This window comes from Spermophilus citellus (genome assembly GCF_964194105.1).
Source record: "Spermophilus citellus genome assembly, chromosome: 5".
NCBI lineage: Eukaryota > Metazoa > Chordata > Mammalia > Rodentia > Sciuridae > Spermophilus > Spermophilus citellus.
The window spans coordinates 107,732,534-107,745,290 of record NC_138186.1 but is presented as its reverse complement, the minus strand read 5'-3'; the positions used below and the strand labels follow the sequence as shown (position 1 = coordinate 107,745,290).

At 35.4% G+C, this 12,757-nt stretch overlaps 1 protein-coding gene across 4 annotated transcripts in view; it reads left to right on the top strand.

Annotated features, from left to right (window-relative positions):
• The window catches only part of USP45 (ubiquitin specific peptidase 45), a 99,541-nt gene extending 89,603 nt beyond the window's left edge, over positions 1 to 9,938 (top strand). For 3 of the 4 annotated variants that reach the window (XM_081294252.1, XM_081294250.1, XM_081294249.1), the window contains one exon: positions 339 to 1,540. In XM_081294252.1, coding sequence (XP_081150378.1) covers positions 339 to 469 — 131 coding nt within the window. In that variant the 3' untranslated portion in view covers positions 470 to 1,540. Of the gene's footprint in view, positions 1 to 338; positions 1,541 to 9,793 lie in introns of those variants that run through there. The other variant, XM_081294251.1, reaches the window with a different exon arrangement.
• Positions 9,939 to 12,757: the final 2,819 nt, after the last annotated feature.

Genomic DNA, 12,757 nt, shown 5'->3' with positions numbered 1-12,757 from the left:
GGCTTTACTTATGGATCGATCATCAAATTAACTTTAGCTCCTTCCCTTTTTCAGTGAAAATGATTCTTTTCTCTGAGCAATTAAGTATTTACAAGGCTAATATTTTGCTAGATATTTAAATTAAAGTTCTGTTAACTGAGGATAATTAATTATAAAACTCATGCTTTGAAAGAATTGGTTCATTGTGGAAAATGTTTAATGCAAGAGGAAACAGAATCCGAGAATAAAATCTGCCAGTAGATAAGTGTACTTTATAATGAACATGTTGCTGTTTATATTTAGAGAACACAAAACATGCTTACTGTAAAATTTACTACTTTTTTTTTTTTTTTTGTTAGGTTTGAAAGAACCAGATAGTGAATCAGGAGGCCAGTGGGTCCATGTTAGTGATACTTATGTGCAGGTGGTTCCAGAATCGAGAGCACTTAGTGCACAAGCTTATCTTCTTTTTTATGAAAGAATATTGTAATGATTTGTTTATTGGCAGTGATTACTTAGCTCACTTTTATTTGAATGCTGCAGTGGTAACCATAATATGTAATGTGCCTTTAGTCTTCTCTTTTACATTGGAATAGCATGTCACTCAATGCTCCTTAACTTTTTCACCATTTTGGTGAATCCTTTTAAAGTAAACTAAATTTACTCTGTGCTTTCAAATTCATATTTTTAAATGTAAAGAACTTTTTTTAAAAAATATTTGTCTTTAGGGACAAAATAATCAAAATTTTTAGTGGTTGAGGAAGTCCCTTTCTGATATGGCTCATTATTACAAACGTTCAGAAATAATACTAGCTAAATCAAATCATTCCTTAATATAGTGTTTCCTAAATGCATTACCACTTTCCAGATCTCATGTAACATATACTGTGCTATATTTACTAATTTAAAAAAAAATGTTTTAGCCTTTTTAAACCATGGTTTTGTTTTGAGCAATCATATTTCACATTTTATGTACTTATTTTTTCTAATAAACATTAAAATAAATTTAAAACTATTAAGGAAAAATTACTCATCCATGTACTACACCACTTAAAATCATCTCAAGGCTGTCTAGTGGCATATGTGTATTATTGTTTAGAAAACATTGCCATAACTATATGAAGTAATATCTAATATAACATAGTTACTTTGTCATATTTTATATAATTTAGCCATATAAAAAGGTATCACTGTAATTTTGGTAGTGTGGGTTTACAAATAATGTGTTGATTAGCTTATAGCTTTGAGGTTTGGGGAATATTGAAACATTTTATAAACAAACCATTTACAGCTTATTCATGATAGAGTTAAACATAATTTGCAAGTTTCTGGCCAAGATCAAAATATAATTATAGATAACTGACATGGAGAATTTATAAACAGAAGTTGATAATCCGTTTTTGATCATTGGATGTCTTTGAAATATAAATTAGCAAATTATGTTTGTGCATAATAGAGAATTCTTACACTTAACAAGGAACACCTTCTATTTCTGTATTTAAGTAAATATTAAACATGGTTTGGGGGTATAAAGAAACCCCCACATTTTTTTTTTTTTTTTTTGTCTTTAACAAACATATTTTAAAAGTTCAGGTATATTTAGTTTTTACTTTAATGAGGCACAGGGCTGGCACTTCTGTTCTCTTTTAAATAATTAACAGCAAAAATGCAGTACCTCCCCCACCTCTAGAACACAAATTATCAAGCTTTAAAAACTTAGTATGAAAATATTACTATTACTCAGGCTTAAATTTCAAAAAATCATGGCAACTTCAGTGTCATATTATTGAATCAAAACATAATTTCATGGTTCTAGCATCCTAATCATTAGTGCCAATGAATGATATATAGGCAAGTGTCAGATATTTTTTTTTTTTTTTAGAAAGGAAAAAATGATAGGAATAGTGGCTGTAGATAATGTGTAGAAATATTTTACCAAGACTGACCTTTTTTATAAGATGTAAGTGTACATTATCAAGGTTACCAGTGCTACCTTTTGATACATGATTGAATGGAATTAGAGTTAGTGTTAAAAATGGTGGTGGTATACAAAATGAAGAGCTTTAAAATGTCATTGCATAAAATCTGTTTTTAAGCTGTTGAAATTTCAGTAGTAACTTTTTTTTTTTGTTTGGGGGGGGTACTGGGATTGAATTCAGGAGCACTCAGCAATTGAGTCACAACTCCAGCCCTATTTTCTGTATTTTATTGAGAAACAGGGTCTCACCAAGTTGCTTAGCACCTCACTTTTGCTGAGGCTGGCTTTGAACTCACAATCCTCCTGCCTCAGCCTCCCGAGCTGTTGGATTATAGGTGTGTACCCCTGCACCTGTCTAATAGTATAATTTTTTTCAATGGAGAAATACATTTTTGTTAGTAGGATCAATTTGTTGTGTAAAAGAAGTTTTTAGTATTTTCTATTTAGTTGTAATCTATTAACAATGAAGATTTTATTACCAGAGCAATGATTTTTTGAAAAATATTAAATTTATTTTTTCTTTTTTTAATTAGCCATCTTGGTAATAGCAGTTGCCAACAAGCAATGTCCCCACCATGAAATAATGTCACCTCATTCGTTTTGACTATTAAGTGCCATTTTGACTATTTTCACTGGATAGGCATCCATTTTTTGTTTCAGATAGATATCTAGATGAGGCATCTGTACCTGCCATGGGTCATGTACTGTGATGACACTATTTTATTATCTTTTAAAATGGAAAGATGGATATATATAGATTTTAGACATTATTCTACCAGTAACTTGGAAATCAGATGTTTTTATTTTCATTTCCTTTAGTATTAAATGAGCCAATTCTGAAATCTATTTTATTATGGCCTGGAGTTTATGAAATGCTTTTTTTCTTGTCGTCTGAAAATAGGAAAAAAACTTGAGTTTGAAACCTAGGTCTTTCCTAAATGTAGCTTTTGTAATAGAGCATGTTGAATTCCATGAGTCCTGTTGTGTGTGTTGACCGGGGGGGAGGTACTGGGGATTGAACCCAGTGGCACTCTACACTGAGCTATATCCCCAACCTTTTTTATTTTTAATTTTGAGTCAGGGTTTCACTAGGTTGCTGAGGCTAGCCTTGAACTTGCAGTCCTCCTGCGTCAGTCTCCTGAATTTCTGGGACTACAGGCATGAGCCTGTCTGAGTCTACTTTTAAATTTTTGTTTTAATTTTGAATTTTTTCAAAGCACATTTGCAGGGATATTAAATTGTGAGACTACTGTAATAACAATAGTTTCTGGTACCTCAGGAAACAGTATAAATAAATTAGAATGTTTACATTCAATACAACTACCATAGTGTTGACTGAATACATTTGTGAAGTAAAACAGAAGTTTGCTAGCTCTGTTTAGAAAGTTGTTTACAGGGTATGTCTAGCCCCAGATCCTTCTAGTTTTTCCATATTTAAAACGATAACATTTTGATTATGTGCCAATTATGTGAATATTTTGACATAACCAAATATACATATACACCTAAGTTTTTATCATTTAGTATTTTAAAAAATTTATATGAAGACAATCTCTTTAGTTGACTAAAGAGAATGATAACTGGTATCAAAAAGGATAGTTTATGTACCAGCAGAGCTATTTTACTACATTTAATAGCTCTTAGTTTGAATGTGTAATGACTTTAACCAGTGGTTTTATGCAATAGTTAAATAAAATTTCCTGAAGATTAATGAAGTGTATTATCCCTCATCTAATTTTTGTAGTACAAAGTAACATCCTCCCTATTTTTCTTTATTTCATAATTTATTTTTCTGCATGGTACATGATCAAATAAGCTTAAACCAAAATGTGCAATAAAAATTGAACCTTTAGATAGTGTCTAGTACGTTATTAAGAAAGACTATTTCTATATTTTAAATGTTTTTGTTCATGTAGAAATTATCAGTTCAAATCTGTTTAAAAGATATAGGACTATATTTTAAATTTTGAGTATTAAATTCATAATGTCATTCCTACTGTTTTATCTTTACTTTTTTTTCAGTGTTTTTAGAAAATATGTAATTTTTTGAGCATTATTTTGTTGTTACTGTATAAACGTCATAATAAATATTAAATTCTTATTTATCTTATGTTACAAGACTGTTCTTGGAGTTTTTGCACTGCATGTTATTAACAGAATACTTTATCTGTCAACATTGTACTTCCTTGTGTTTTAGTCCCTTGGGCTAAAAACATCATAAACTGGTGACATATTAACAACAGAAGTTTCCTACAATTCTAAAGGCTGGGAAGTCCAAGATGAAGTTGTCAGCAGATTCAGGATCTTGTGAAGGAACACTTTTGATTCTTAGTGTTTTCTCACTGTTTCCTCACGTGGCGAAAGAATCAAGGAAGCTCTCTGGGCCTTCTCTCTATCAATGTAGAGGTTGGGAAGGAAAATCTTGACATTTGTATGTTCCCTCCAGAACTTTGTGTCCCTTTTATTGTTTGATATGTAATTTCAGAGGTTCAAGTAACCCCTGAAACCATTTTCATACAGTTTTTTCAATTACAGCCACACACAATGGTCCAAAATGTTTGCATTCCTCTATCTATTAGGATAGACTGGGTTATGATGAAGAATCCTGTTCTTAGTAGTATTACACAACAAGTTATTCTTTGCTCACTTAAAGTTTACTGTGAGTCTAAGCAATCTGCAAGGCAACTGTTTTCCAACTTGTAACTATAGTGCAGGCTGATTCAGTCTTTGGCAACACCATTTCAACACCAGGTCTCTTCTCTGTGGCAGGGGAAGGGAGTGCTAAGAGGTCTTGCACTGGGGATTATGTTCTTCATTTTGGACAAAATTGGTCACATGACTCTGCCTAACTGCAACAAAGGATAGATAGGAAAGGGGAAATATCCCATGGGCTCAGTAGAAAAGGAGATAGGATGTGTGAGTTTACTGAGGTGTCTACCACAATCCACCCTTCTGGTCACCAAATACTCAGCTCACTCTTTTTCCAAACATGGAACACAATGACTTCCTGTTCAAGGGACTGCCCAGAAGTCCTGTCCATGCAACACTTTATCGTCTAAGACCAGGCTTTTGCCCCCATTCACCTGGAGATCCAGAAACCAAAATGATGTGCTCTGTTCTCCACATGCTTAATGGTGGTGGAAAAGATGGAACCATAGCCCATAATCAACTTTCTAATCCAGAATGGGGAAGAATGGGAGATAGTGTCAGGGTCCTGTTTGGGGGATATGTTCATGATTGGACGTTGTTCTCTGTGACCCCAGACTCCATCCTCTGAGAGGAGAGTAATATATATAAATTTTAGTTGGGCACAATATCTTTATTTTTATGTGGTGCTGAGGATCAAACCCATAGCATGTGCGAGGCAAGTGTTCTACCACTGAGCCACAATCCCAGCCCAGAGGGAGAGTTTTTTTAAAATTAACTTCTATTGGAATGACTGCTGAAGAATATACAATAATTGGGAGTTGCACTGTGTGTGTGTGTGTGTGTGTATCATAGATGATTGGGGCTGATTTTTTTTTCTTTTTAATTTGGAATAGTTACACATTCTTTTAGTCAAGTTCATGGTTGTCTTTCAGAACAATTCTTAAAAACTTAGTAGGCATCGCATATTTCCAGTCAAATCCATGTGCCAGTATCCATACCAGAGTTTTTTGAAACATATTTTTGGGGTTGGATATACATTTTTCCCTTGGTGTTCTTTGGGGATTGGTTCCAGGCCCACCCCTCTCAAATCTAAGGATGTTCAAGTCCCTTATATAAAATGGCATAGTATTTGCATTAAGTCATCTCTAGGTTACTTAAAATACCTATTGCAATGTAAATGGCTATGTAAACAGTTGTTATGCTCTACTGTTTAATGGTAGGGAAAAAGAAAAAGTGTGTGTTCAGTACAAACACAATTTTTTTCAAACATTTTCAAGATGCAGTAGGTTTGGTTGAATTCATGAACGTGGAACTTGGAGCTAGGGAACCCTCAGATAAAAAAGGCCAATTAATTGTATTACCTTCCTTTTTTGTCCCACATGTTTTTTTTTTTTTTTTTAACTTTGTGGCAGTTCATTTATAAGATTTGGTGGGGAAAGCGTAATTTTTTTTTTAAGAGAGAAGTTTTTAATATTTATTTTTCAGTTTTCGGTGGACACAACATCTTTATTTTATGTGGTGCTGAGAATCGAACCCAGCGCCCTGCACATGTCAGGCGCGCGCATTACGACGTGAGCCCACATCCCCAGCCCGGAAAAGCATACTTTTAACCACATTTTCACACTCAGGCATTTTTTTTTCCCTCCAAGTGAGTAAGAAGTTAAGATTCCATACCTTTAATTAACGCATTGAAAAAAATTCCAAAATAGATGAAAAATTTATGCCTTGTGACCCTTGGTATAAGGCTGAGTTTTAATGATCTTTTGTCACTTAAAAGCATTTTTAAATTAACCTCTTCCTTTTAGGAGTAACGCTATCTTGCACGAAGTTCAAAATTTTGGGTTGCCATTAATCTATCCTGTTGTGACCTCACAAGACACCCATTTTTTTCTGATATAGATAGATAGATGATTGATTTTTTTTGTTTTGTTTTATATTTTGGTACCAGGGATTGAACTCAGGGCTCAGGGGCACTACACCATTGAGCCACATCCCCAGCCCTATTTTGTATTTTATTTAGAGACAGGTTCTTACCTAAGTTTCTTAGTACTGTGCTTTTGCTGAGGCTTGCAATCATTCTGTTTTAGCCACCGGAACCCCTAGGATTACAGGTATGTGCCACTATGCCTAGCTAGATGATTGATTTTTGAGGTGAGGTCTTGTTTTGTTGCCCAAACTGGTCTCAAACTCTTGGGCTCAAGTGATTCTCCTTCCTCAGCCTCCCACACATTTCAAACTAGAGATCTGCACCACCATGTCCATTTTTACTTTTTCTTAGAATACCTTGCCAGTTGCTTCCAAATACCATCTACCACACACTAGTGTCTTGTTTTTCAATCTCTTCCCCTAAATTGAAATTCATTATATGTATTATTTCCCCCTCTTATTATCATGGGCAATAGTTTTATTTAATGTTTTACCACTGTATAATGTGAAATGCTATGTTTGTAGGCTCCAATGTTAGTTTTCTATGTCTACCAACCAACCTCTAAACTGATATTTCTGTTTTAAGCTAATGCTTTTTATTATAGGTTTTTCATTTGAGCACCACCCAGTTTCTGTTACAAATATCTCAGGTTAGCTTTATTCTATAGTAAGTGATTCCAGAACCTCAACCACTTATTTTTTTGTCATTGTAAAGTCCTTGGAAGATTTGGGAATTTTTCTGGCAACTTTCACCATGCAGCAACTCAAAGAGATACAAGCTGATAGAGGATTTGCCAATCCTCCGAAACATGCATTATCTGGAACTTGTTACAATATCTGAAATATACAGTCTAGTGACCCTGTAGCAGGTCTTGTAAACTCAGGCCCCAAAATGACTTCATCACTTAACCTATAGTGCAATGGCCAAAACTAATTCATGAAGTCCTCTCTTACTTTAAGAGAGCTTAGAAGTGCAATCTTCTGTGTACTGAAAGTACATGGAGAACCAGGTATTAGTGAACAATAATATGGAAACAGTAGCTTGAATCATAAAATATTTTAGATAAGAATATGCAGTCTTTCTGCAGACTAACCTAAATGACCCATACCTGCATAAATCTCAGCATGGTCTATCATTAAATAATTAAAATTGTTTTTATTTGTGGTGCTGGGATTCGAATGCAATGCCATGTGTATGTTAGGCAATCTATTCCCCCAGTCCAATTATTATTTCATGTCCACCTCATACTTCATTATACCAGAAAGTCTCGCTACTTTCTAAAAGATGCATAAGTAGTTACTGAATAATTAGAAGAGTTGCAATTCATAATAATTTATAGTATGTTAAATATGCTTATAATGTGGAAGAATACATATAACAAAATTTACCATTTTAGCCATTTTTAGGTGTATAATTCAGTAGCATTAAGTACATTCACATTGTTGTGCAAACCACACCATCATTTCCAGAATCCTTTCACCATTCTGAACAGAAACTCTATACCCATTAAATTATAACAACTCCCCACTCCCATTTTCCTCCAACTCCTGACAACCTCTTTTCTACTCTCTGTATTTACCTATTGTACCTAGTGTAGATACCTCATAAAAGTGGAATGATACAATATTTATCTTTTTGTGTCTGGTTTAATTCACCAACATGTTTTCAAGGTTCATCCATATTTAAGCATGTACTGGATTTTTTTTTTTTTTTTTTTTTTGGTACTCAACCACTGACCCACAACCTCAGCCCTGTTTTCTACTTTTTATTTAGAGGCAGGATCTGAGTTGCTTAGCACCTTGCTTTTGCTGAGGCTGGCTTTGAAGTCACAATCCTCTTGCCTTGGCCTCCCGAGCCAGTAGGATTACAGTTGTGCTCACACCCAGCTGTACTGGAATTTTGTTCTCTTTTTAGGCTAAATAATATTCTGCATATGTATATCACAACTGTAAATTTTTGAGGTTTAAGATGTGGCATGGAACCTAGTAGCATTATAAAGGTTCAAATATTGAAAAGCAGGAATAGTTCCTATTTCTGTATTTTTTCCACCTCTCATATCAACATTTTATTCCATTTTACTTTAAGGACAATTTCTCTCCATGAGCCAAGGTACTAAAGTATATCTTTCTCTAAAATTTCCTACCTCCAACACTGCAAACTGGAAGTTAATTTAAAAATTAATTTTCAAAGTCCCTTGATCGTTAGCAGATACCAGATACCCCTGGCAAGATGGTGGCTGCTAATAGCACTTGATAATCAGGGTGCAGGATGACCAAAACACAGGAGTTCATATGTGATAGCTGTTTACACAAGACACTTTATCACAACAGCATACACACTGAGAAAATGTGGGGTTGAAATACACAGTATTCCAACACTTATGTGTTGTCACCCTCATGTCCTGTTACAGGGAAATTCTGGAAGAATGGTTAGGGAAAGGGAAATGGAATAAAACTCATTTTTGGTCTGTAAATGGGATTGCTTAGTGTATTATTAAACTGGCACCAAGGAACAAAAAGTGAAGCATTTAATCATCCCTTCCGTTTGGCAATGGATATCCAAAATGATTGGCTTACATTAAGGTCATTGCTCAAAATATAAATCCAATCATTTGACAAATGTAAACATTTCTGTGTGTTCTTCGCATGTGGAGTACAGAAGTGGGAAAAAAATCCTGACCCCCCAAAATACCTCAACATTACAAGGGAAATAAGCAAACAATTACAGGATGATTATAGGCAGCAGAAACATGATAGGTTTCACTGATAGAATATTTCTCCAATTAAATGTTTCTCATGAAAATAAACTTGGAAAATACAGAAAACCAGAGATAATTACTAATAATGTGGTATACATTCTTCTAGTTTTTGCTCCATAAAGTGACTTTTAGAAGCATATTAGATTGTTTAGTAGTCTTAGTTGTGCTAGCTTGTAATCAAGGAAAGGATCAAAGAAATGAGTTTCCTTTTTCCTCTAGTAATATCCTCATGAACTCACATCCTGGTTAGTGAACCTCCATAATTAGTGAACTTTTCTCCCAAAATAAATTTATATTTTGATTTGAGGACCAGGAGTTTTTTTTTTTTTCCCTGCTGACTCAAATATTTTATGGCCAGAAAGTTAAGGGAAATATAAACAGACAAAGCCAAAGTAAGAAGCAGTTCCAAAGTTGGAAAGCAACCTATGAAGATGGGATCAGTTGAAAAAAGTAAGTTTGCATGTATTCTGAATAATTCCACTTCTTCCTCTTTTAACACCAGAATCCAAGCATCTTGCCTTCTCCTGACATTGCCTCCAGCCTCTTGCACTCAAAGAGTTCATCATGAGGGTTGGCCAATTTGGAGAACCTTGAAGTCTACCAGAGTCAAACCTAGCAAAGCAGCAAGCCAGACAAAACATTCAGGCATCATGCTACAGCATGCATTTCCTCCCCCATATTTTTGTTAGGGCATTATAGTTGTACATAACGGTGGGGTTTGTTTTTATATATTTGTACGTGCATACAATATAATTTGGCCAATACCATTCCCCATATTTCCCCTTTTCCTTCCTTCCTACCTCTCCCTAGTCCCTCTCCTCTACTCTGTTGATCTCCATTTGATATTCACGAGGTTCCCCCCCACCCCTTGTTGTCACACACAAACCTTTCTTTTCCTTTTTTCTCTTTAGCTTCCATGTATGAGAGAAAGCATACCATGCTTGACTTTGAGTTTGACTTGTTTTGCCACAATGTTCTCAAGTATCCATTTCCCTGCAAGTGACAGAATTTCATTCTTCTTTATGGCTGAATAAAACACCAGTGTGTGTGTGTGTGTGTGTGTGTGTGTGTGTGTGTGTATCACATTTTCTTTAGCCATTCATCCATTATCACACACTTTAAGATGGTTCCATAGTTCAGCCATTGTAAACTGTACTGCTATAAACTTGGTTATGCCAAAGTATGATGACTTTTTCTCCCATAATTCTAATGGTGCATTGTAATTGTACATTATGGTGGAATTTGTTGTTACATATTCATATATTCACACAATATAACAATATAATTTGGCCAATATTCTCCACTATTTCCCCTTTCTCTCCCTCCCTGGTTCCTTTTCTCTACTGATCTCCTTTTTATTTTTATGAGATTCTTCCTTCTTTTCCTTTTTTTTCTCTAGCTTCCACATATGAGAGAAAACAACTCTTGACTTTCTGAGTTTGGCCTCTTTTGTTTCAGATAATGTTCTCAAGTTCCATCCATTTTCCTTAAAGTTATATAATTTCATTTTTATGGTTGAATAAAACTCCATTGTGTATGTGTACCACATTTTCTTTATCCACTCAACCACTGGACACCTAGGCTGGTTCCATAGTTTCACTGTTGTAAATTGTGCTGCTATAAATATGGGTATGTCTGTATCACCAAAATACGATGACTTTAATTCTTTAGGATAAATACCACGTAGTGATATAGCTGGGTCATATGGTGGTTCCACTCCTAATCTTTTGAGGAACCACCATACTGATTTGCACAAAGATTGCACAAATTTACACTCCCAACAATAGTGTGGGACTTCTTTTCCCCACATTCTTTCCAGCATTTATTATTGTTCATACTCTTTATGGCTGCCTTTCTAACTGGAGTGAGATGAAATCTCAGTGTAACTTTGATTTGCTAATCATCTTAAAACTTTTCTTTTTCATGTATTTGTTGACCATTTGTATTTTTCTTGAGACTTATCTGTTGAGTTCATTTGTCCATCTCTTAATTTTTTTTTTTTGGTGTTAACTTTGTTCTTTACATATTCCACATATTAATCCTTTGTTAGAAGAATGCCTAGCAAAGATTTTCTCTGATTCTGTAGATTCTCTCTTCACATTCTTGTTTCCTTTGCTGTGCAGAAACTTTTAAAATTCGATGTCATCCCATTTATTCTTGGCATTATTTCCTGAGCTTTAGGGGTCCTATTGAGAAAGTCATTGCCTGTGCCTATATGTTGGCCATACATTTTTTTTTTTTTCTAAGAGTTGCAGTGTTTCTGGTTTAATTCCTAAAGAGGACCAGCAGATCTTCAGCCAGTGAGGACTTCATTCTGATGATAATCCAGGTGTTTCTGGCTTCAGAGTGCTTTAGCAAGGAACACTGATAAAGGGTACCCATATTCTCTCCCTTAAAGATGACAAGCAGATGTTAGTAATAATTCCTTGAGGGTGAGACCAATCGTGGGCCATATACTTATGTTTGTTATTCATTTAGTAGTACTTTTGACTCTACAGTAATCTGCAGGATTCTCCCGTCCACCAACTCCCAAGGAAATGATTTAGATTCTGAGTGCAGGCTTTCTTCAGTTATGCAAAAATCTGTCACCTCAGGAAAGGCATTTACCCACGATTAGCCAAGAAATAAATACTACATTTTGGGGACACTTTTTTTGAATTTGAAATTCCTAGTATGTAAATTGGTACTTTTGATAGACAAATGTTGTTCACATTAAAACATTGTGGAGTCAAAGTTTTCTTTCTAAGGAACTGCACTGCATATGCCCTTCGGGAGGAAAAGGGAATAGAAGACTTCCGAACACTATTTCCTAAAGGTCACGGATAAAGAAATTTAAGAACTAGCTGAGCCAAGTAGAGCTGAGCAAACATCTCCAGAAGGGGCGCCATGCTTTGGGTTAACAAAGGGGACGGCAGATGGCTGTGGGTCAGATAAAGTCTCCACTTTGGCTATCGACCCAAACAGGCCACCCGCACAAATATCCTGTTCCCCTGAACCTTCAGCAGCGTTCAAGGAGGCTCCAGTCTTGGGTATTCCAAGAAGGTTGGGGCCAAATCCTGTCGTGCCTAAAAAGCTGTTCCGGGATCACTCAGCAACTGACCAGAGACGACTGAGTTTGACCCTCAAGTCCTTCCGTAGTCTGAAAGTGGAAACGTGAACTCAGCCTTTTTTCCAGAGCGGGAATGTTCCAGGGGCGGGAGTGGGATACACACGTCCACTTGAAGGAGGAGCTTATTACTAAAGTAAGAGATTTGAGGGCGTCCTCTGTGTAGGACAGTTAGGCTCTTGGCTTTCTGCCCACTATAAAGATGAAAATGCGTAGAGCACCGGAGCGAGCTTACATTAAGAGGTAATTATAGGAATGTTCAAACGCTTGTAGAAGTCGATGTGGTTTTGCCCATAACAAAAATGGCATCGGACCTTGTCAATCAGCCAAAGTGACCTGCCGACAAGCAAGGACCAGTGC